General features: G+C 34.9%; 1 protein-coding gene across 1 annotated transcript in view; it reads right to left on the bottom strand.

The window, feature by feature from the left end:
* IQCM (IQ motif containing M) overlaps positions 1 to 27,157 on the bottom strand; it is a 126,858-nt gene that overhangs the window by 82,445 nt on the left and 17,256 nt on the right. The window contains exons 6-9 of the mRNA XM_085313145.1: positions 16,212 to 16,307; positions 6,275 to 6,338; positions 3,710 to 3,742; positions 341 to 530 (exon numbers count right to left, since the gene is read on the bottom strand). Of these exons, the coding sequence (XP_085169271.1) occupies positions 341 to 530; positions 3,710 to 3,742; positions 6,275 to 6,338; positions 16,212 to 16,307 (383 nt within the window). The remainder of the gene's footprint in view (positions 1 to 340; positions 531 to 3,709; positions 3,743 to 6,274; positions 6,339 to 16,211; positions 16,308 to 27,157) is intronic.

Below are 27,157 nucleotides of genomic sequence, written 5' to 3'. Positions count from 1 at the left end.
GTTTCAGCCTGTTTTTTCTACCTGAAAAACTGCAAGCCCCAGAATTAATAGTACAATATGCAAGTACACCAAGATTCTCTGAAGGCAGAGGGACCAAATGTCACAGAAGCCACTTCTAAAAACTAATGCAGAGTCTTCTTAAGAACAAGCGGTGGAAAAGGAAAATCAAGTCCCAGTAGAGCATTTGCTATCAGTGATTTTTCTCTAACCTTCAAAATGCAGAACAGCAATGACAAACAGACTAGTTGAGCATGCTTTTTTCATAGCAAAATACTAATAATCAMGAATTCTTACACTACTAGAATTTAAACAATACAAGATTAAAGAAATAAGGCATTACCTTAATCTTTATTCTTTTGAATGCCCTGCATTCAAGCCATCCTCTCACATATCTTTGAATGCAAATGACTGCTTTAAGTACTTCTCTACTGCTAGAATGCATTCTGCCATCATGAAAAGCTTCAAAGACTTTCAAGTGCGTTCCATTTTTCTTTACCTTCTTCTGAGTTTGAAGGTCAAGGTGCCTGTCACTAGAAATGAAAGCATAGAGATCGGTATTTCAGTTTGATAGACAAATGTTTGAACTATGATTCAAAGTTCTAGTAGACAAATTGTAAACTTATACCTAAAATTATTTTAAAATGCTATAAAATCCTTTTACTAATATGAATAGCTTGAAAAGAAACTTTTGATCATTTATCATCTACAATTACAGAATTAGTACCSAAACTCGCTCGCCAAATGTTTTGCTGAAGAGGTGTAGATCTGCCCAATGCTCCTGRCCTAGTAAACTACATGGATTAAATTATCATTATTTTCAATATTGATAACATTTTGAAGCCCTATACAACTGTGCAGTTCTTTCACCTACTTTAATTTTTAAAAAATGGAGGACACTGAAGGGTAATAAAAGGCATATTTTATCTGAAGATTTTTTTTTAATAATGAATCAATATAAGACAAAAAATACAATTTACTTACCTGCCATTAGAGCAAAACTGGCAATACTAATTACAGTACACAAAGGTACTGAAATCCTTAAATGTCTCTTCCATCTCCATGCTAACTTTCAGAACTTTTATTCATGTGTCTTCATTAAACTTGTTAGGAAATTTTCAACAAAAAGATTTTTACTGGAATATGGAAATGGTTTGAAAGCAATCCTTCTCATAAGGATACATCAAGAAACACTGTACTGGAGATTTACTTGTCAAGATAAGACAGAAGAAACCCCAGAAAAGTGATGATATTCAATAATGTGAATTGTGTATGTATTTGCCACTGTAAAATGAACAAAACAATTTTTAAAACCCTGAAAGCTCTCAACTTTGTCTTAACACACAATGAGGAAAAAAGGAACACTCCAAAGTCTCATTTCTACAGTACTCCACTACGATTATTTGACTGTTATTTGATTATTTGAGGAAATGATCAAAGTGTATAGGTTCGATATTCAAAGTGCTAGATTTTGCATTCCAAACTGTGAAACTGGCCAAACTGTAAACCAAAATGTAACTGAGGATTTTCTCATACACCACATTTACAGCTTTCTTTTTTCTAAAGGTATAATTATAAATGGAAATGGTCATTGTATAGCTAAGCTCATAAATAACTGTATGCTCTAAAGTCAACTGCAATTTTGCTTACCACATCCATTCTGTGGATGTGGTAAGCATCCAGACTAAACTAATCTGTGTGAAATATCATTGTGTTGAGAGGAAAATGTTTTCTGATGTCTGATCTTAATTGAGCAAGGTGCTAGTCAGATAAAAATGCTTGAGAAATGGTAATCTGAATATTTTTCAAAACTTGTTTTTTGTTGTTTTTACTTTTTTGTGAGGTTGTAATCATTTTTTTGGAGACAAAACAATTTAATTAGGAATCCAAACCAGTTATTTTCTGGTCTTCTGTAACACTTTCTCCCTTTAGTCATGAGCCTACAGGATTTCTCATCAGATTATCTTCCTATAACAAAAACACACTAGTTGTCCTTATTCAGCATTCCATTTTGTGCCACAAAGACATATCTGCCCCATCAATCGTGATCTCTTTAACAGCTAAAAAAAAACCTTTAAGGTATTTCACACAACCTCCCACTATGGGACCACGATTTCACTACTCACTTACAAGCTAACATACACTCTAACCCTTTCCACTGAAGAAAGAATTCATCCTTTTGCCAGCTTAGTTCAGCTAAGTACCATCAGAGGCTGTGCATTCATTATTCTCCCCAGAGTTTCTATCAGAGAAAGACAGCATTTTAATTTGTTTTTAGAGTTTCACAGAAATTGCAGTTTCCCACGTTACACAACAAACGCCCTGAGTGGACTCATCGCTACAGCCCTTTCTGTACAGTTCTTGACAGTTTGCAGGTGATGTGTCTACTCTAAGCTGCCAGTATGTGCAAAGCTCAGGATGTCCAAGTGCTACTGCCTTGGGCTGATCAGAGGCACTGTCTATGAAGACCAGGGAACATCATCATCAGACAGACAAGAAAGGGATCTACTTGACTTAYTACATACAAGAGCATATGAGTACACACAGAATTCTGTATTTGTCACCTTTCCAAACTTAGAGAAAAAGTTCACCAGAGGCAGTTATCTATGTTGAAAAGACAAGTCTCATTGTGTTATCTAATAGGAAGTAAAGTTTTAAATGTTTTCTTAACATTGTTTTCAGATTTATAAGTATTCCAGGTAGAATATGACTTTACAAGCAAGCCCCTCAAATCAGTATGTAAGTCGTGATGGAGGTAGGTTATTTGGGTAAGACAAGGCATTTGGAGTGAAGGAAAGAAAGTTTTCCTAAAAATAACAGATTTTAAGTTAATGTTTTTGTATGGAAATGTGTTTCAGAACAATTCTGAGTTTATAGCCACTTGCATTCTTTGTTAGAGCCATGGTAACACAAATGATATCAATGACATAGACAAGTGCCTGTTTGACAGATGGAATATACAATCACTGTCTGTGCTGCAGCTGTTTTTATAAAGCCAAATTCATGCTGCAGATCTGATGGCAATGCATTGAATAGGTCCTCCTACTGAGTTATATGTGTTGCAATTTTTTTTATAATCTCTTACTTAAATTTCATGCAATTTACATATCCTGATTAATAGTGTAAAACTAAATTTAATATGACCTGGCACTGGTGTATAAATGATATTTTTTTGATATTAATATTGTGTTGTTCTTAAAGATTAATTTATTTTCAATGTTGTCATCATCACTGTTCTTTCTCTTATATGCCACAAAAAAAATCCACATTAAGCTACCTCTTGCTGAATGTGATTTTTATTCATTACACTATCTCTAAACGATACCTTTTATAAGAAAATTTGTTCTTGGAAGAGAATAGCTAGGCAGAAAAGGTTTTCTTTTTATTTAATGAGGGCTTAGAACATACTAGAACATACTAGAGTAGAACAAATATCAAGTCTGATGTTTGAAAGGGAATTTCTATCAAAGCAACAGTTTATCTGCATTAACATATATTCCATCAGTTTTAAATTTTAGTTCAGATATTGCTACTAATTAGTTTTGGCTGATATTGGAGTATTTTGTATGCCCCATTTATAAAAGCTGTTTTCCCATCTGTTAATAGGTTGGAAGTGATTAAAGGACACTTATTTTGGCTGTTGTAAAGGCCAAATCATTTTAAAGCTGCAAATATGTGACAAAACCAGCTAAAGGTTTGCCAAGTTCAGGACCTGAATTTCCTGAAGTGTTGTGATGTCTGCTTCCTTCCCCTCCTGCCTTAAGTATCAGTTTGCAGTATATAAAAGCAAAAATTCAGCCTGATAGRCCACATCTACTACCTATTTGTTTAAGCAGAAGTTTTAATAAACTTTCAATGTGTTTCTAATCTCCAGCTGAAAATCATTTCTGCTGCTTATATACTAATTTTGAAGCATTTCTTCTGAGACCTCAAGTAGAACATAGTTTACAAGAGCATACCCACTATCACAATATTTGAACACCTATGCCTTCTTGTCTATCACTTCATCAGTGTGCATGAGAGAGAAGAAAAAAAAGAGGAATAAGTCAATGTGTAAAACATCAGAGTAAAAAGGATAACACAAAAAAAAGGTAAAGAATGGGATGAAAAGGACTATCATGGAGAGTGAGCTGGCAGTCAACAGTAACCCAGAAACCCTCATGGCAAGAGATTTGTGCGCCACATATTGTGAAACAATTCAAGCCTTCAGTTCCAATTGGGGAAGAGTATTTCAGGCATACATTTAACTTAATGGAAGATATGAAATAGCCTTGTGCAGAAAGCTGAAACAACTCCTGAACACCGATTATGTCTTATGGTCTACTTAGAGGGGTTAAGTGAAATTTAAGATATGCATGTAGGCAAATCTTACTTCTGCAACTATAACCTGCTGTTTCCCTGTATACTTGATGTTTTATGGTATCAGGATAGAACCCAAGCTGACCCTTGTAGAGTATCTTGTAGAGGTATGAAAAGAGTATTCAAACAGATATTCTAAAACTGGTTTGTCTGCAATCTCCTGAATATTTTTTTTTTTTGACTGGACTTGAACTGTGATAGCAAAGGGAAAAGACGAATAACTAACCCTAGACTTACTCACTTCATCTGCAAATTTAATTTTATAAATAAGCAACATAGCGCTACCAATATATATTAGACATATCACCTGCTTTGTACTACTTTAATGGAAAATCTGTCAAGCACTTTCTTTAATGATTATATGTCTTAAAAATTCAAAAATGAAAGGATTATCACTGAAATCATATTAATCTGCAAAGGATTAACAGCATACTGTTGAAAGACTTCATGAACTGCAAAAGGAGAGGATATGAAATAAAAAAATGCAGATAGTTTTTCATATAAATAGTGCAGAAAGAGTGTAAAGGTTGAAGTAGAAAAAGCAAAATGGATTGAAACAAAGAATGCTGATCCGAATTAAACAGTTCAGCTTTGAAAGAAAATCAATTTGTAGAAAATTTGCTATAAATTATAATATCCCTTACCACCTGTATAGTTTACTCATTTTCTCCACACATTTCTGTAATCAGATGTGCTCTCATTTTAGTCTGCAATTTTAAACACATCTAGATACATTATCTGAAATATATTGTTTAAAAATGAAAAAAAAAAAACATTGTACATTCCGAACCCAATGAAGCATTGAGAAGGAAGTCTGGATTTCCTGCTTATGCAGTCTTTTCCTTTAATAGATAGGAAGACTCCCATAGTTCATAAAATACTTTATCTTCAACACTACACAGCTTAGGTTTTAAGATTTCTATGCACAAACAGATCGGCTTATTTCTTTGGTATATTTTCCCTGCTTGTAGGACAGTAATGAAATCATGGTCAGGCACCTCTTGTTACTTAATGGCCAACAGAGTTCATTTCATTAAATCTAATTCAGCAGTTATCCATATTCATACAGTCACTTAAAGATGTGTTTGATTTTAGCTTTAGTGGGACATAAGGATAAGCTTAAAGTTAGGCACAGACTTAGAATGCTATGCTGAACTGGGATGGCTGCAACTGCATGCTTACCTGAAGTAAAGTTAAAATTAAGTATATGCTAACGTGTTTTGCTGACTAGAGATGGAGTGCTGAACTAGCACCCAGTGATTACTCAGAAGTGTCAGCAAGTTCTCAATCCAGAAATTATCACTTTACAAAAAAAACTTAAGATACTCATATACATACTCAATGTATGGCTGAGTAGAATTTGATGACCAGCTAATTACAGTTCATGCAGACATAAAGTAAGAAGATGATGAAACACTGTTTAAACTGWAAGATACATCTCAAATTATTCACTCAGGATGTACACAGAAGATAAAATAAGGCAATGAAACAACATGTAGGCATAAAAACTACCCAAYACTGCAGGTACGATAATAGCTTTAACTTCCACTTGAAGACAGTTATCAGCTTAGGAGGCCCAATGTAGTTGGCCTCAGGATCTGATATTACAATTTGCCTGCTGTCCTGAGGTCCCAGTGATATTAGTGAGAGATAAGGACACACATCATACAGAAGAATCTGGTTCATCACACAAAGAATCCAAAACCCCCATTCTGGAGTTTTACAACTTAATGACATTGAAAATCTATGGATTCTGCTTGGAAATAACATAAATGCAAGACTAAGGCACACTCACGCTTCCACATGCCTTTTTCTCTTTTCAGTATTAATTGCAAGGAGAAAAGAATGGTCTGAAAATAAATTAATCATCAGTTTCATTTGCTGTTATTGCTACAAGATAGGAATAGAAAAGAAGTACCTGCTTTTCCTCCTTTCCGACTTAACACTAGACACAGCTCTCTTCATTTTGTTGACTTGGAAATCTACCATGAACTGGAAAGACAGAAGAAAGATAAAAATTAGATTAAATTAAATAAAATAAGTAAAATCTAAGACAGCTCACAACTGCCCTATTTTTCAAGAACTGTACTTCTACTTTAAAAGGTTTTAAATCTACACAGAATTTATCCACAGGACTTTATTGAGCAAAACTCAAATGTTTAAAGAAACAAACTTTACCTAATTTATATCACAAAATATCAGRTATGAGCCTAGCAAAACTTTGCTTTATGCTCAGATGTACAGATTGAAAAACGGTAAACTTTGCCCTCCTCTTCCTATCTCCTCAGTGAACACTTCTTGACCTGCTATATTTGATGACAATTTTAACAATGCTTTCATTTAATCAATTATGAAAACACAAAAAGCACAAACATTTGCCACCCAACTCTTCCTCATAAAATAACTCAATTGTATAGATGAGCCTGTATAACTTTTGCTGAAATTCGTATCTGAACTGGTTACCTCTTATAAAGGATACATTATCCTTAAAAGACTCAGAGAAAAGAAGAAATAGTATATGAAACATACTCCACCTCAGATGTCCTTGCCCAGTAGGAAATATGGCCTTTCCCATATACATTTTAATTCTCGTGTTACTGAAACTAAATGAGGAACGAAGCACTAAAAAGAAGGGATATTTGTCATCACATTAAAAACTCACTCATCCCAATATGCCCTCCCTGACACCAGCCAGCAAAGGAGTTCTAGGTAGGCATAAGAAACATGGCAAATTCAGGTTGATTCTTCTCTRTTATACACTCCTGATAATTAGGAGGATAATCAGTTTATTGACTTAGCTATATATATGTTTAATAGCCTCTGAAAAACCAACCAGCCATCAAATTGTCTAACCTCTTTATGATGTTTCTATATTTTCAAACTTTGCAATACCTGTGGCTACCTGTTCCACAGTTTAATTACGCATTACATAAAAAAAATTGTTTATTTTCAGTTTGCTACCTGATGATTTCATTAGGGTCCTCTTGTTTTTGAGCTATAAAAACAAATAAACATCACCACTCTTTATTAGCCTTTTCCTATTATTCAAGATTTTATCCCTGCTATTATCTCTGCTACTCAGATCATAAGATACTGAATCAAAGSGTGAAAAAAGGGTATATGATCAGTAAAAACAGCATAACATATTTTCTATCCTGAAGAATCCCAGCTTATTTCACCTGTCTCATGACAGAAAGTATTCCATACCACTGGCAATCCCAATCACTACCTTCTAGATTCTTTTTCTTTCTAAGATGAGCAGCCGACATAAGGTGTTTAAGATATGGATACACCACAGACGTATTAAGAACTATGTCCTGATCAGCAGCCAACTACTTGGGTGCTTTCATATACTTAAAAGTTCTGACCAGATTATCCTTGGTACATCTGGTCTCAGCTAGTCTCCCTGTCAAGGACCTGATACATTTGACTAGATGAAAAAAAGATTGCATGTCTGACAGGTGATTTGCTCCTATCAGACTCATGAATGAGTCCTACTGGTTGCATGTCACTGCTCCATATATTTTCATATGCTTCAGACCCTGCTCCTTAGTCTCATTCACTCAAATCAGAGTCTCACACTCAACCACATACCAACTCTGCCTATTATCTACCATCTTCAGCCCCATATTGCTCTATGGACATCCTGCAATTTCAGCCCAACTCCTAGTCATGCTATTCTCCCAACTTCGAAAATGACACTTTCACTGATTTTTCTTCTGATGTGATGTGCTTGGCTTCCATCGCTAAATCCTGATTGTTATCTCTGTACACACTGCTAGCTACCTACCTCACAGTATACAGACAAGCTGATATTTTCTTTTCATTTCCATACTTAACATCCTAATTATATTTTCTACTCCCTTTGGTGTTGAGTTAGCAATATCATAGAACTAATCACAATGATTCCAAGTTTTTTTCTGAGTGAGAATGCTGAATTTAGAGCTCATTCTAGTTGAATACTTAACTTGAATAGTTAAGACTGATTCCCTTCACTAACTATTTGCAYTTACACAGTTAGGACTTTTCCAGTCACCATGCATTTTTATAATGTTTTGATGAGTAGATAATAGAACATGTGATTTACATGCTAGATTAACATCTGCAATGCATTAAGTACAATGGAACCACTTTTTCCAGCATGATATCTAGCAAACCTACTCACAGAGTCTAAATGCTAAATGTTCATTATCACATTTTAATCAAAGAATACAGGTGTTAAAAGTTAGAAGTCTGTGCATTACTGCAGATGCCAATTATGAGGCATAAATTATCCCAAAATGTTAGAGAAAAATTTTCTTCTTGTGAGGTTACTACACTTCAAGCAACYGCTATTGCAGATAGAGGACCTGGCTGTGCGTACTTCTATGTATTTTAGGATTACTAGCCACTAGTGCAATTAAATGGTACTGGTGAAAGACCTAAAATGCAGAAGTATCCTCAGGAATAATCTTATTTAATACTTCATTTTATAGGTGTCTAGTTCTTTGGCCATTTATTTAAGAAGTTTTGTGCCATCACTGAGCAGTCTTGTCCAGTTTGATTCTCTTTTAAAGGAGCTTGGTATATGTTGGTCTTCTGTTCTGTTTTTGATGTGGGAATTTGAGTCCTGTAATTGCTTCTCTTAGAACTACAGTGGCTAATGCCTGTCATTTTATCAGCCCCATCCATCTACCTGGAAACCCCATCAGGCACATAAGGCATATGCTGACAGACAATCTGCTTTTCAGTTCATATGGTTTAATGCCAAGTTAATGTCTAATAAAGTCATCATCTATGATTTAATACAAAGATGAAACTACACTTTTTATGCAACTGAGGTGTGACTAGATAATTTAATGCAGTCTGGATGTAACACCAGCTGACTGAGAGAAAACATAAGAAGAGTGGACATATAGGTACAATAAGCATATTATCTGCATATGACTGTAAGAATCATTCTCCAAAAATGAATTTCTGGATAACGGTCCCACACTACGGTAGGTGACTTAGACTATTTGTGGGTATAAATGAATGAATTCACTAAAATATAAATACTTCATTATTTTCTAAGTTATTCCAAATACATCTTAGAGATTAACATGAGATTTTCCAAATGGTATCAAGTCATTGTCCAAGTGATTCCTGGGTCCTCCAGCCATGCTTACTAATAGGTCATTTTGATTATGAGCTGAGAATAGAAACTAATACACTACTGTGCATGTGATCACCATTTGCCAGGACCAGATCATAACCTCTGAAATTCATAAATCAACTTTCAAGTTTCTGATATTCATAAATCAAGTTTCACAGGATTTGTAAATCAGGCTTTCAAGGTCTTTAAGGTTCATTTCAAAACTGAACAGTTTTATATGCCAATAAACCATTGATCAGCAGATTGCTACTCACAAGCCTAAAAACAGCAGAGAACAAAAGTACTGTGGTGAAGAATCAGTTCTTTCTTAAGGTAATCACATAACTTGTAGTTTGTCCCCTTTTTATAGCAAGAGAAATCATATCATTGCCCCCTGAAAAGTAAAAGATGAGAAATACACACAAAGGTTTTGCCTAAAGTTTGTATTAGCCATGCTATTTGATACATTGTTACAACAAAAGTCAAATTGCTTTAGCTTCTTAGAATCTTCCACATAAAACAGTGCAATGAAGTATGTGTTTGACTCAGAATGAGCTGTTCCCACTTCACACTATGATGAGCCACTTGCCAATTGAGTTGAGTCTCCTGCCTCCCACTTGCAAAAGAAATTTAATTGGCTATTACAGCAATCTGTACTCTGATAAGGTTGCTGAAAGAAAAAAAACTGTCTCATCTGAATACCATGTACAGTGTTTTTTCTTCTGTAGCCTTCTATTCATGCTGGTCCACCGTCTCAGTATCTAGCTACCCTTCAGATAGCCATTCCTCCCTCTAGATATCCCACAGCCTCAGCTCATTTCTATCTAGGAACATCCAAAAGTTCACAGTTCCTTTCCTTTGCTTCCCAAATTACCTTTCAAGTCTCCAATATGTAGTCCAGCAAGTTGTGTATGCTTTCATCTGAGGCTGTCTCCTCTCTTGAATTCTAAGTTTTATTCTGCCTGAGACAAGGGTGGCCTGCAATAAAGACCTTGCTTCCACTTCACAAGCCACMTGTTATCATCTTCGCCAACTTGCCAACTCCTCTATTGCTTCCCAGTCCTGCTGCTCCCCAGCCCACTGTGCCATCTGCACAGCAGGAATTCAGAGATAAACTTAAAAAGTGTTAGAAGTCTCAGCTTTGTCTCAGAGCCGGTGCTGCTTTGTGAGCAGAATAATTATTCTGGCATAAAAGTAACTTTTATTTAAGAATAATGTCTGCATGGAAAGCTATTCCAGAATCGAGGACAGCAAACTAATTCTAGATACGCTTACTCTTGTGCAGAGGGCCCAAGATCTATTTGTGAACACCTTAAACACCTTAAATTCCCTCACTTGGATGGGATATATATGATAATAATTGCATTAAGCTACAGAAAGAATGAAAAATGATTAAAAACATCATTTGAAAATATACAACATTTCTAGCATTTCTGGAATTGGGGAGAAGCTGAAATGCAGGACTTTGACATCTCAAAAGACTGTTAAGGCTTCRGTTCCCAATTTTATTTTTTTACTTAACTGCAGTCTCAAACAAATTGGACTTAGATTATTATTTGAAAGATTGGAAAAGGTGACTAGGTTACAACCAGAGGGAGAACATAGCTCATCTATTACAGTTAGTGGTTTCATGCCACAGCAACTCAAGACCTTAGTCTTGGTCCCAGGCCCCCATGATGTATGCTGCCTAAATATAATAAATACAGGACAATTACTAGCCTAGATAATTCATCATTACAGTTTAAAAAACCAAGAGACAACAGAAGAAATCAAGTTTATTTTGTTACTACTAACGGTTAATATTAAGAAAGAACATAAACTGGATTGAAGAGGTTGTCTAGACCATCTGCAAGTAGTATCTGCCAAGCCTGCAAGGTAGCATAGGAAAAATACATACAGTTGTACGCTGAACATTAAAACTGGCATCATTCATCAATGGGAAGAATAGAAGCTGATCATTCTATTGTGAATCAGAGATGATAGAGTGGAAAAGAATATTTCGCATTTTGTTCAATTCAGATTATTATGATATTCTGTTTAAACTGATAAAACCGAATTATGGAACCACTCTGCATGATAAACAGTAGAACTGTTTATCAGCCTTGAATCATAATGCTGGAATGGGTAATTCATAGCTAGCTCTGAATGAGCGTTAGATTTAAATAACTGTCTCTTATTCCAGGTCAAGTACAAAATACTACCAAAGTAGAAATTGCAAGCAAATCAAGCTATCACAACTCTTAAAACACTACAGTTATTTCCTACCAAAGGGAAATAAATCAGTAATTTAAAATAATGGTGTGCTGGTAATGTTAYACCTTGTCTATAATCCATTCTTTCACATCTGCCATTTTGGGAAGCTTTTATTAAGCATATTTTAAAGTTTAGTGAACCCATCTTACTTTTTTTGCTTCTGTTAATTTTCCAGAGAATACATGAAAGCCATTCTAAGAAACAACAATGCCCCTTATGTGTAGAGGTGAGCAAAGCTACAGGCACATTCTGAGCACACTTTCTGCTTTATCATGATTCTTATGCTACAGTGATCTCTGGTACCTTCTCATTAAAGGCAGTGGAATCAGACATGGAAGTATTCTGCAAGATGATTTTGTTTCCACAAGAAACATGTTCACTTACAAAGAAGGATGACTTGCTTTCTACTCCTTCTTCCCCACTTCTTGCCTGTATTTTAATCTAGATCAGTTTTTCTTCTTGCTGGATTAGATGCTATATCTGGTTTTCATCAAATAAATATGCCATGAAGCAAGCATATATGTTTACATGGTAACTCACCTTCAAAGAACACAGGTATTGCAAATAGAAAGCTGAACTGATGTTGAAAATAACTGAAAGCATATCTCTCAGAATCAGTTGTGAAAACAAATTGACTGCATTGACAAGACAGATTTATCTTGAAAGTATCTTTGGAGAAAGTAGCTCAGCCATGTTATCTGTACAAACTAGAGGTACTGTCCTATCTTTAAATAATGTGCTCATTACGAGCTCATTTATATCAGCATCATATGACATGTAAGTTCAGATTTGTTCTGTTGCAGAACAAAATCAAGAGATTCTACATAATGGCTAGGGAACTCACTTGGAGAGCAGGAAAATTGTATTAGAGAAAATGCCCTGAATTAATCAGCACAGGGATTTCAATTTCAGTTTTTCGCAACCTACCCAAATACCCCCCTTGCATACTTGGCTTCTTGAGGGTTAGCATTTCTGTTTATCTCCTTTCCTCTCCATAGCAGATATTCTAGGCCTAATAAATTCTTCTTGACAAAAATGCCACTGAAACTAACACACTTCTGGGGGAAAATACTTCAGCTGTAGAGCTTCAAGATYTGGCTAATGGCAGGGTATGTTTCTTAGTCATTTGCTCCTTGTAGAGGAAATGTAGGCTTATCTTTGCTGAAATAAACACTTTTCATTCAGCTCAACATGGTAAAAATCAGTCTCGATCAGTCTTGTTCCTAATACAAGTGTTTGCAGTTTAGCACGAGATATTCCCACTGCCTAAATTCCATAAACTCACCCTGGGACATAGTTTCTCAGAAGTGTCATCTTATGACACTGAGTCTTTTTTCACTCCTTCCATTGAGACAGAACATTCCAGGCTTATCTCATCTCTTACACCAGACAAGCTTAATAATCAAGAAAATACTTATTTTACAAAAGGTAAGGTCAAGAATTTGATTCAGGATTAGAATAAATATACAACACAATTCAAACTGTAACTGAATGATCATGTGCCTCTCTTGTATTTAACCTCTTTTATCTAAACACCTCAAGATGGTTCCATGCTGCCAAAGGTGTAAATTTATTGCATTCGGCAATACTTCTTCTGGACATTACTCTTGATCTAAAGCCAGACAATGACACTAATTCCAGCCTATTCCCATTTGATTTTCCTCCATCTTCTCCCTCCCTTTTAATATTAATTTCTTCCATAGTATTATTATGGACACAGCCTGTGGACTTTTCACTCTTCCTCAGAAAGCTTGCAGGCCTTCAGCTGGCAAGAGTTACTTCACTCTATCATTTCATACCTCTGTAGGATTCTTAGTTAACATCTTACTTGCAGCTTAAAAGATCTTAACATAAATTTTTAAGGCATTGCAATTGTAAGAACACTCTGAAGGCTGAATGCTACAGCATTCCATAACCACATATCATTTTGGATACCTTTCAGTTAGCTTTTAGTCCCCATCAATCTAAGCTCGTAACACAGACTAAATATGACATCTTCAGGCATGCCATTAGCATTGACAACAGACTTAGGAATACAGTAGCTTTACTGGACTGTCTCTAAAGACATTCAGCCTTTGTCCTAAATCTTCTGGCATTTTGGCTGATCAGCACTGTTTAACAAAACATTTAATGAAATACTACCAAAACACTCTCCCCAAACTATCCTCAGTAAGTATATTATGCTCTAAATTAAGCTTTAGATTCCATGCCTTTACTGGTGAATGTCATCCAAAAGATCTTTAGACAACCACACTCTTCTATTAGAATTTTCAAACCCTGAAAGAACAATATGAGGCACCAATTTGCAGATAATTTCTGAGAAGCCACTTGTAAAGTACAAAGTTTAAGATGTAGGGCAAGGAATTCCCAAAGTAGAATCATTAGATATTTAGTATGAACAGATCATTACTCTAGGATACATAGTCATTTACTCTTTTAAACTTGTTTTATTTTAAAAACAGTAAAAAATAATTTCTCAGCTATGTAATATTTTATATTAAAACAATTCCAATTGCAATACAGTTCCTAGCTCTTGTCTCTCATTATTTGTAAGGCAGAAAAGGAAATAAGGACAGCCTGTAGTGCATTGATCTGAAAGGCTAGAGGGAGGTTCTGGTGGATTTCCTCAGGGATGTGTGACACTAGTGAACATATTAATACTTCCCTTCACGTTTGGCAGAGTAGACGAACTCTAGAGCAGCAAAATGACATGCAGTCGGGATGCACCATGAGTAAACCAGGAAGACCAAAGTGTCATACAGCAGAATAACAACTGGATGACATTTGTGAACTGTCATTATAGAAATGGATTAAATAGTACAAAATCCAAGTTTATAAACTAAGTGACTAATGAGAAGGAATGACTTCAGTTTGAAATTATGGTGGAAGAGGAAGACCTGGATGTTTCAGTGAGTTACAGCATGACAATTAAACTATGACTGAGAGAAGTAAATTTGACCCTAGAAATATCAGATAAGGGAAATTTTAATACCATTCTATGAAGTGTTGTATTCGGTATCACTCTGGTCACTCAGCATTCCAGCAAGATTCAAGCACTGTCTCCTTGTGAATTAACAGACTCCAGGAAAATTTATAAATATGACTAAATTACAGTGCAGCAATAAAAGCACTTCTTTATATAAAGGCTGGATTCACAGTTTTTTCTAAAGGATACAAGGAAGAATTATCTGACTGTATCTATGTGAGGATAACTCATTTAAATGAAACTATCATTTTAAGCTTTTTGGGAAAACATCTCTCAGCTGAAGTGGTGCTGGAATCTCAACTGAAACTAGCCAAAATCCTGTCCAAATTTACATTATCAAACCTTCTCCCTTCTTCAATATTCTGCTTTATTCACGGATAGGGAGACTCCTTTTTAAGAACAAAAGAAATACTTACAGAAAAAAAGAAATGTTCCCGTTTTATTTCTTGCAAGACTTTCAATCTTCACAAGAACTTTCTCATAGGCTTATACATGTTAAAAATATTTTACTTAATAGTAGGATCAATTCACATCTAACGTCAAACAGAAAATTTCAAGTAGGACCTCCAGCAGCTGCTTGCTACTTTAAATTATTTTTAACATTTAATCTTTATACTCCAAAGCCATAAAGTTTTAAAATCATATCTATAGCATGTATATTTAAATACTGCTAAATATTTCTATTGCTTTCTGGACTTTACCTTATTTGTGACTATATAAATTCAAGAATCTGTAACCTTTGCAGTGTTGCATACTTTTTAGAAGTATTTGTTTAAATCACTATAAAGGTTATTATTATAATTTCAGTTACCCAGTTGAAATATTACATTGCATAAGGCTAGGTCAAATAATTTCACCTTTCTTAGCCCACTAGAAAAAAGCTTACACTACTGGATAGTGTATTGTAAGAATCAAGTTGGGGAAATAACGACATAGCTAGGTCATGAAGATGTGACTACTGAAAACCAAATATCTGTCTTTCCAGCCCTCTTCTCAAAAAAAGGGTTCATCTAGACAAAGCGATTTGAGTTTTGATCTTAGGATGTAAGACAGGATAATATAATTTTAAAGTCTGTACTCAATAAAAAAGTACTAATAAAAAAGTAGTAAAAATAGTATTAAAAGTACAACTTTCGTTTAGTTAAAATGGGGATCTGTTCTTCATACCCTGTATGTTATATGCCATATGTATGTTACATAATAAGCCCACATTCATGGAATTTCTACTCATTTGAATGAATTGCACTAAGAGTGAAGCATTGCTTTGTCAGTAGTACTTGGAGCACACAAGTACCACAGTATATCTGGTTAGCCAGGAATTTCCTATTTCTTTTCCGAACCCAGAATCTTGGCTATTCTTCCAACTTTAAAATTTGTTCCCTTGTTTTGGTAATAACACTGCTTATACATCTCTATAGTAGAAAGCAAAGTTCATTATTAAAATGAAAAAACTTCTAATGTACACTGACTTAATCTTTCCTCACCAATACTTGACCATTTTACATACCTTCTTGGGATTCACTTTTATGTGTCGCACTTGATTGTGCTCCTTCACAAGATTTGGTGCAATCACTCCTCTCCAGTCTTGGTATACTTTGTCTGTTGGGAAGATTATTGTGATTTTGAACAATATGTCATTTATTCAAATTACTTAACATCATTTATTTGTCCTCCAGTTCTGAATTATCTCCTAGTAGTTTCAGTTCCCAGAAGTATAACTGGGATTGACATCTACTTCCTGCAAGTACGACATACTACTACAATCAGGAATTTCCATAAACCACTTCAATTATTCTCAAACTCATCTGGATCCATGACAACAAAATTAGTAAAATCTCAGAATTTGTCTCTTATTGTATCACTTTTAATGCAGTCTCACAAATATTTTCAACTGAAAAATAGAAAGCTTCATTTTTATCCAGATAACCTCCATAAAAAAGCACAAAATCAGCTGGCTGAAACCAGGAACAAGGCTGGCTTTGAAGCTATGTTGAAGAAACAGTTTGATCTCCCATACAACTACAGCTTCACCACAGTCAGTACAATTTGTGTGCCTTGTACTAAATCTCAGTTTTGTTCTCATTATAATGTGGTAAYATACCACATTTAAAATTCTTGAATGGTAAAATATATGTACACTACTTTCCTGTTCTAAGAAAGTCCTTCTCTATCAGCTTCAGCTATTTCAGATGTTACCAACCTCTACATTCATGAAAAAGACAGAACTTATGTTACCTAAATTAATTTGGATGAAACCCTTCACCAAATACTCTATAGCATAAAGCTATCAAGATTCAATGATGGTTCATTTCTTACTCTCTTTGCTCTATTTTTATTTAGCTTTAAGGTTAGTTGATAATACAAGACCATCGAAATACCTTTACTATGTTGAACTGAATATTCAGGACATTACACTTATTTCATATGTATTGTTTTATATGTATTTTAAGTCTAAATTGCCACAGAAGCAGCGACCAAAAAACCCAGAGTTTCTTAAGTCAGAGAAAATAGGAGGAAATGTCATGGGAGTTTGAGATAAAAATGTAAAAATTTGCTGCAAGAAAGAAAGAAGTTATCCAATCTTACATTACATGGGGTAAAAACTGATATAATAGGCTGAAGCAGGAGCAATTGAGCTTTTAGTTAGACACAAGATTAAACTTTGTAAATACAGTTAAACTCTAAAATCTGTTTCTTAAGGAGGCTGTAAAATCTCTATTACTAGAAGGTTTTTTGGAACAAGTTAGAAAAAGCATCTATGAGAATGCTCTGGATAAAGGTGTTCCAACTAAGCAGAGGATGTATGGATTATTTCCTCTCTGTAAAGACCCAGAAGCACTATTTTATATGATTATATGATATGTGATTTATATTATACGATATTTATGTAATCATATGAATATAAAAATTTTACCTTAGAATCATCTTATAAGTATGGTGCTCCAAGTTTTTAGATGGAGCTGTTCTACAGTGGAAAATGAAAATGACAATCCTACAGAATCATTCAATCTTCCTAAAAACTTCTTGATGAATATAATTGAAAATATCACTTTTATTTTATTGCAAAATTACTTTTCATGCAACATTTACTGAAATATAAAAAGTCAAAAAAAGTGAAGTATTTTTACAGTTCTGAAATTCAAAATATTTGGACAGTTTTTTGAAAGTTGTTTGGAAGACTTTTTGTACTTTATTTCAAGAATATTTTAAATTGTAAAATTTCCCATGAAATGGAATTCCTGGTTCCAATACAACTTTATTTAATGAAAAAGGCACACAATATTTGAAAACATGAATTTCCAGCTTATATTGTAAAAGCAAGTATTTAACTATAAAATTCCTAAAAATAATTAGATCATCTAAAGTTTTTGTACAAATGAATGAATATAAGCAGTTACTACATCAGATGGTAGCTATTGTTATGTCTTCTACATAATAATATCAATTTAAAATGGTAGAACACTCATCCATACTGCAATCATTTTGATACTGATAGAGTGAAAGAATTTTATGCCCTAGATTGAAAAGAAAACACAACTTTGACTTCAGTGGGTGCACTGTAACTCCAAGAAGAACAAAGGATCTTGAAACCTTTGGCGTAGATGTGACCATTTCAGAAATACTGAATCAAACTTGGCTTATGAAATCAAAATCTATATCAGGTCAGTGTTGCCTATTACTCTGAACAATAGAAGCTGCCATACTCAGAGAGATCAATAGTCTGACTTGTCCAGGACTCACTCTCCAAAAGTAACACATGCTCAACACTTAAATTTTAAGAACCACTTTAAACAGATACAGAGATATGTCAATTCAATGGCTCACATCCTCCTCTCTAGATTCAATGAAGTCTTCCATCCTGAATGATATCAGTAGCACACTTCTTGTTATTTTTAATAATGAGGATGTTAGCTCTTCTTGCTATTTTGCACTTTGTGGTGCTAATAATTTCAAAAAGAAATGAGCTCAAAAATGTAATTACAATTCTTGTGAAAACTATTGTTTGTAACTTTTTTTAAAAAAACCCATTCTGTTTTTCCTGTTAGGAAGAAAGGAACGTGTGAAAGAGCTTCCCTTTACTACTCATGTATTTTTGAGATACGTGTATCTTTTTAACTATTCCCTGTCTCTGGTACAGTCCTCTTTTCTGAAGTTCCTTCCAGATACATTTGCCAAGATCCTGGACTGGTACATTCTATTTGTGCCACATGTTTTTTTTGGAATACAGCAATCAGGACTGCACACTGATTCCTGATGAGGCTGCACCAGCCATTTATGCAGAAGGATTATTATTCTTACTGTATTTGCCATATTAATCCTTAACAACATAATATGTTCTGTTCTACCGATTACAATACTTATGTTGATTAGCACATAGAGCTAGACACACTTTATCCAAAAACAACAAAAATTCTGTCATTGATTCATTAATGATAAAAGGAGAAAAAAAGATGAAGGAAGAACAACCACAAGGATGTGACACGTTCATCTGGTTTCCTGTTCTGTCAGATACCCTCTCTAATCTCTTCTGCCATCCTAGGAGTTGCCATAGCTGCCAGCTAGATCCAGGATTCTCTCTAATATAAAATAACATTCTCTCTAATATAACATAACATGAATTCCTTCAGGGAACTGAAGATAGTCTCCTGGCTGCTACCAGGACAATTGAGTTCCATAATTGCCAAATTACTCAGGATTGAGTGACCTCTCAGACATTACTTAAAAGCAAAGCAAAACAAAACAAAAAAACACAGCCAATTCTGCTCTCTAGTTGATGGAGCAAGCACAGCATACAAGTAGGAAACATGCAGCCATATGATGCTGAGTCAATCATTTACATGCCAGAGAGAACAGGATTTAGAGACACATCCCTGTATTTTGTACTTTTTATTTATTTGATTAAGCAAATTTCCATTTAATGGGATGGATTTTAAATCTCATAACTCTATGTGTGACTAAGTCAGAAAATCCATACAAAGCACAGTTACTTGAGTCACTTCTAAAAACCTCAGTCATCTAAGAAATATTTGGAAATGTTGTTCAGGGCCTCTCAGCCTTAATTTCTCCCCTATTAAGTAAAGTCACATATGAAAAATGTCTGAGATGCTTAGATATGGAAGACAAAGGGATCATGTAATAATTACAGGTAAATATCCTAATAAAGAGATATTCAGGCAAGTTAGAATGTGCTGGAGCTCTCTACTTGCACTGTACATTCCCTCAGCTTGGCAAAGTGCTTTTCTGTCATGCATACCACCATTTACCTTGGATCCTGAGTACTTAACACATATCAGCAATAACAAAAAAGACTGAAAAGGTGAGACGTTTTAGAAGATTAATTATATATATAATTTAAATGGGGGGATCCTGTTTTAATTACTAAGCTTTGGAAGATTAATTTAAATTGTTTAGATTTTGTTGATTTTATCTATTAAGTCAGTTTAAGAGTGCAGCGAGACAATGAACAGGAAAAATAGTGGTCAGGATCTCCTTTGCATTCAATCCCCCTGAAATAGTCTGAAAATACGAAGTCATCACAGAGTGCATGAGGCTGAAGCTTAATGTCTTTTGTAGTGCCAGGATGTCATAAATAACAATGTAGCTCATCAGAACACCAAAACAGGAGATTGTACTCTCAGTCTATATTACAACTTCCACCAAACCTACTTTTAATTCAGTTAGGCAACTAGAAATTATTCTTTTCTGTATGTGTCAGATGGCTGAAGCTGCAACAGAATAAGGACATTTTTATGCAATTTTATATAAATTCTTTAAATGTGCTTCCCATATATTTTTATATATGTATAATATGTGATTATATACATATATAAGAGTTACTAAATACAACTTGAGTGCAGCAATGAAGTCATTAAATACACTAGAATGAACAGAGGCTTTCCAGGTAATATAAGGTATTTAAGATCCCATTATAAATTCATAGTATTTTTAAAAGATATAATATCGTGGTAATCTTTGCTAGAAAATATGTCTTTTCAAAACTTCAGGTGAAAATATTTGCGAATTGATTTTTTTTTCCTTGACACACAATTTTTTTGAGGCAAATTTTAAAGGTATGCAAAGACTCAGATATCTATCTAATGGATTTTTGAGTGGTCTAAGAGCTTAACTTCCATACAGATCAATAGGAATTAAAAACCTGATGGGATTTCCCTAAATTGCCCAGGAGCCATACTCCATTTTGACATGCCTAACATTACTAAAGTCTGACTTTATAATCTCAATTTTCTATCTATTTCATGAATGCATTATATTTCTTGCCTCTTTTTGTATGTAGAATGCAAACTTTGTAGAACTGGAATTACCTGTGCCCACAAGTAGGTACAACACCTAACATAATGCAAAAATTATGTTCTGGTTCTGTTCCCAGGCTGTTTCATCTCCAATCCTTATCACTTTCTTTCTCCACCTCCACCTTTTATGGATACTATGTAAGTGAAGTTTAACTAAGACACAATGAGAATGCACAACTTCATCTTCCCATGCAGATACATACTTAGACTACTTCAGAGCTTGTTAAATTTTCACATTTAAGGTTTCTATTTTGTAGTTTACAAATAACAGAAATTCTTAGTCCATTTTTGTAACATTTCTACTGATTCAGAACTTTCACTTCCTTTTTCCTGATTTATATAGATAAAGCATTTGTAGAAGAAATATTCTTTCTCTCAACAAAATAAAGATGTTACTCTTCCTAAGACTGCAGTTATTTCTGGTAAATTGTTTCCAGTACCAAATTGCCAATGTAATGATTCACAGTATAGAAAAAAACATTGAAGTGGCACTAATTGTACTTTTCATAGGAATCACAGAATGGTAAGGTTGGATGGGACCTCTGGAGATCATCTAGTCCAACCCTTAACGTAGCCCTTTGGTGCCAGGTTTAGCAGCAAGGCCAAGTGTGCAGAACAAAACCAATCGCCACTACCACATAGAAGTGGAATTGTTCCCCGTGAGTCAAGGGACTTCACTATCTGTCATATACCACAGCCATTCTTTTAAAAACCTGGTTATTTTAAAATAAGAATATACTCTGCACTTCTTTTCATTGAAGAATCATTATGAAATATCTTTCTATATACTAGAAAAGATACATATTTAGCAAATAGTTTAGTATTTAACTGAAAACATCAATTTGTTTACTAGAAATGTACCAGACAGAGTGTGAACCAAGGAGAATAAGGCTTCTGAAAGTGCACTCACAAAGGTTTGCTTTTCAGGGTTGATATTACAAGTAATTAGTTTGACATTTAATAAATGACATTTCTAAGAACTGCTAAAGCTGACTTAACAGGCAAATAGAACAACCTTGTTTTGTTTCAAAAAGGTAGTTGCATTGTTGCACATTTTATACAAAATGTTGTTGCCAGCTAAYGCTGAAAATATTTACATGCATGGAATACTTGAAATAAACATCCTCTGTGTACACTGAACTTTCTGTTATGGCGCTCTCTGCTTAGTACAAACTGATAAAATGCTTTGTGGCAAAGCTGGTATATACTGCAGTTTAGTGGGCTCAGCCTGGAGTTACATTAAATTAATCCTTACTTAAAGTCATGTGTTTTTTTCTAAGCATATTGTGAATCACAGGCAACTCAAACTGCACTTAACATTTTGGTCAAAGGAAGTATGAGAATATAGGTTTAAAATATACTTCCTTAAACATTTTCCAGGCTTTGGGATTGAGTTGATAGTGCTAAGTAACAACAATTGCTTTGAAGAATCAAGAATGTATGTGTTGGTCCAGTTTTCCAACCCTGAGGATATGTTTGTTTACGTGCAACACATTTGAAGTGCATATAGAAAATCACAGTATTTTCAATACATCTGGAATTCGGTCACATTTCCTGATTGCATTAAGGAAAATATTAAGTGCTTATATTATATGATGGTCATAACAGTTTTATTTTCATGCATTAGAAATCTTGAAATTTCTTCCAAGTGAATGTATTTCAAAGTCTCATTCATGCAGTGTGGCTGTTCAGTTAATACAAGRATGAGTGAGACACCCACCAGGGATCTCCTGCCTTGCCAGGTAAGAGAATACTCTTCAACCTGAATGGCAGAAGTCTAGCTAAAAACCAGGTTTCCATATAACACTGGCAAATGGTACTTTTAACAAACCTCTAATTTTTTAAATCTTGATGAATTTTATTTCACAGATTAAACATCAGGTGGGGCAGATCTACAAAGCAACCCTGTTTAAAAGAAAAGGTAAGCAAGGCCATTGACCTTTTTTATATCTATAGGCAGAGCTTGATGCTAACTTCATCTACTGAAACTGGCAGCAGATCTGCCTCTGGGTAGTTGTGAATGCATTAGCACGTACACAAAAACAAGTATGAAAGCTTGTTTGAGATCTGCAGTATATAGCATATGAACAAAAGGCAAACTATGAAATGTGAAATCAATGCCAAAAGCCCTATCAGTTTTATTCTTGACATTTTCRGAGAAAAGGAAATACATGCCATTTTCTCTTTCCTCACTTCCTTCCTCAATTCATTTATACACATATACATACATACATATATACACACACACRTATATAGGACTGTAGGCTCCATAATTCCATGAATGTAGGGAAAAAAAAACTTTTGGCAAAAACAAAACAGATCTTCAGAAAAAAAAGGGATACTTCCTCAAGATTTGCATTACTTAAAAAAGGAAATTTTAATAAAATCAGCAGTTCTTAGTTTGCAGCAGTCTTGAAGGAACAGAAATACAACCTGAGAAAAGAAAGAAAGAATGCACTTCCCATAGCAGTGTACAACTAGCACTTGCAAATAATGAAAATATTATACCGCTACCATGACTCACCTTCACCAAAGCAATATTGGATTTAGATTTTCATGGTGAACAAAACAGAAGTAAAACCAGCACAGACCTGAATACACTGGGGGTCCCTTACTGGCATTGTACAGGCACAGGGACATTGAAGGAAGATGTCCCTAAAATTTCCAGTTCAGAAAAGATACCGCATCTTCATTCACACTTACTGGGATCTCTCCTGCCACCCCTTGTATGTCTCTGTTCTCTGCTTTTTCTGTAGGTCTCACCCTACAGTTAATCTCCTCCACTTCATCCTCTAATATAGTTTATCCAATCCAAGCTGATCCAGCTCATTTCTAACCTCCCTCTGGGACTCTAATTCATGGCCTTTCTTTATTTCAGTTGTATAAACCTTTCCATTAGTTAAAGAGCTCACTTTCTGCCCACAAGGCACTTCCATGGACCTGTTTTGTAGTGAAAATGCAAACAGGGAAAAGAATCTTGTATGAATTATACTCCCTTAGAAAAAGCCCTTTGAACTGCAGTCTCCCTCCTTCGTCATCTCTTGTCACCATGGGTTATTTTTCAAATGTGCTTTCACAGCAGCTCTTCACTGAAGTGAATGGTACTACTTTGGGTCCTTGGTATTTGTGCAGTAATTACTATTATTCAGCCTTATACTTAATAGGCAAGTGAGAAGACTACTAAAAGTACAGCAGTGCTCATAAAGATTGCCTATAACTCCCCTTAGAAATACATTTAAAAAACTGCAGTCCCAAAAGCAAACCCTGTTCCATCCAGCAAAACCTTTCTGTTAAGCTGTAATGCAAAAACACAAGAAGAAATACGGGGGCAGAAGAAATGGGGGAAAGAATAAGGACTGTAGTTCAGACTACCACAGCCTTGGTCAGGACAGCAGAAGTCTATTTTATCATTGCTGCAAATTGATCTAATTTTTTTTCAACCACTTCAAAATCAAGCTACCTCTAATTTGGTCTAAATAGCCTTTGAATTTAGTCATCAACAAAACACTGAAGATCCTGAGCAACACATAAAGTGACTATCTTTCATAAAGATCAAATTTGTTTCATGTCTTGTAACATGAAATCTCTTCATCTCCTCATTTTATGATTCAAGTTTGTATTTGTTTACTTGCAGTACTACAGCTCTTTTGTGTATTTTCCTTTCTCCAAATCCTATTTCCAACTTGCAATTTCCTCCACAAAATGAAATAATGTTTCACATACTTTCTCATGAAAAAGTCCATCAGCCGTGTATTTGTATGTTATTTAATAAGTGTAAATAGATATATGACCATAAACTGTGAGGAATCAAGCAAGAAAAATAATCCTTTCCAGGACTTCCTTTCGTGGTTTAAGCAAGCCATCAGAAAACAACACCCACAAATTGTGATACATAGTTTGAAAGTATACTTGTATTAGTGCTAATTACCAGCAACTCCATCATTTTAGAAGCACTTCATGAAAAAGCAGCTACATTGGAATCTAAAAATGATAGCATATCTTCATCTGACACTATTTTTTTTCTTTTCTTAATAGAAAAATTGGTCATTTCTTTAAAACAGTAAGTAAAATACAAGTAATGTACCTGAAGCAAATAGCAGTAATTTGATTGTTTCTTAAAAACTCATTTATGTGTGGGGATTGAAATTGAATCTCAGTCTTGATTTTTTCCACATTGTCATTCTACCAAGGTGCCACTGAACACAGATCCTTTTCTTATTTCAAAAYAGAATTTATTTTCTAAAATGGTGATATGAAAAGGAATTAGTGCTAGAGCTATGCTCCTGCCTAAGCCCAGTAACTAGTCAGTGTCTCTTTAAAGAGGAAAAAGAGAATGTGGTGTCTTCACACTGAGTGCACACTCCGGAGCCAGTGTGATTCTGCAACAACCCCTAATTAAATGTGAGCCAGGGCCACATGCTAAGGCCTCCAGCTTTTGACAGTCCTTTAGTTCTCAAGACCAGATTTTCAAAACTGCTCAGCTGTCATGGATAAAGCTGTACTATCCAACACTTGGCCTTTCAGTTTCTGGCCTTTATTGCAATAAGCCCTTTATTCAGAAAACAGATTTTTTTGTTAGTATCATCTGTTAAACCAGAGCAGCAAAACTGATTTTCATTACAAAAGTTATTTTTCAACAATGCATTCAAAAGTGTTAAAATTAATATAATTTTTTCATGAAGGATCAATCTGTAGAAAACTCAGGTTTGCAAAACTTTATAGATTTATAGCTTTTATGATGCTATCTTCTGTCCGCTATTGAATCTGTCAAAATGAAACTAACACTGACTTGAAAAAAGTACACTACTTCAGTTCAATAAAGGAAGAGTAAAGAATCTGAATCAAGCCTTATTGGCCAGGATGAGCCTTTCCTGAGGTGGCAGTATTACTTTGTTGACTAAGCCCAAGCATAAAAGCTGCTTGGTGATGCAGGTGTTCAATCACAGCATTAGTCTCTCAATGTGTAAATCAGATGGCTCACTTGAAGTACCTCACTCAACATTCAGAGTGCTGCCAAAATGTTCATAGAGTCTTTCTTTAACCATGCTTCTGCATAAATAATGGCAACGTGAGTATTGCTGCCAACCCTCCCCATCAAAATTGGTCAACGCTTTTCCATTACGACACCATTTTTTCAGCTATTCAGATAAACTTCTACTATTGCAGCTGCTCTTTGCAGCATAAGCATCTTAAAAAAAAAAAGCCCTGTAGACAAAAACTGAATTCCAACTTGCCTCCTTGTATTCTGCTAGAAAATAATTATACTGTATGACAGAAATAGAGGTGAGCAACAGGATGAAAAAGCTGAACTAAGTTCAAGTCAATGCTTGATAATGACTCATCTCTGCTCAAGAATAACGATGAACCAAGTCAATGCAAGGTTTCTGGCATTATTTCCTTCTCATCAAATATGTTTGATTTGTCACATATTTTTCATCAGCTCCTTTGGCTTGGATTGGTTTTGGCTAATAGAGATAAGCTAGACCCTTGATTTAACTCAGTTTGACTATCTAGCTCATTGAAAGAGAAATCTTCTGCCTTCAGTCACGTCTATATGAGGAATAGCAGCATAAAACAAAGAGAAAAAAAACAGCCTCCAAGTTATGTTCAACAGATTTCACACTAGGTGAGAGGAGAAATGAAAAAGAGGCTTCAGGTCAACCTGCAAGCTCCTTACACACTTGCAGGCCACAGTGGACCTCCAGAAGAAAAGAATCAGGGCTGCAGCATGGTTTATGCTGCCTTAAACCCATCTACTTTCCTTGTACCCTATTACGAGTATCAACTTAACAAAGGGAGTAGAGGACAGCAAAAGAAGCCCCTCAATTCTTCTTCCCTCAGTCTTCCCCCACTTGCAGATTTCTGCACTTGTGAAATGTCTCTTCTGGGTCCTGGAGCAGGATTGAAATGCTGACAAAAACGTGTGTGATCTCTCTGTTATGCAAAATGTTATGCTCCCTGACAGGTCATACAAATATATTATAAGGAAACACTATAAAAATAATCTCACAAAACACTACCAAATGTTATTCTTCATGTTAGTCATGTTTGACAAAGGGCAGGTTGATATTTATTTGGCATTAGCAAATAAAAGGATAACATCTATTCTGTACTATCAACGTAAGCTATATCTGTAAG

The sequence above is a fragment of the Rhea americana genome, unplaced genomic scaffold (assembly GCF_003343005.1).
Source record: "Rhea americana isolate MKP2758 unplaced genomic scaffold, rheAme1 scaffold_38, whole genome shotgun sequence".
In the NCBI taxonomy this organism is placed as follows: Eukaryota; Metazoa; Chordata; class Aves; order Rheiformes; family Rheidae; genus Rhea; species Rhea americana.
Note: the sequence above shows the minus strand (reverse complement) of the source record. Positions and strands in the feature narration are given on the sequence as shown.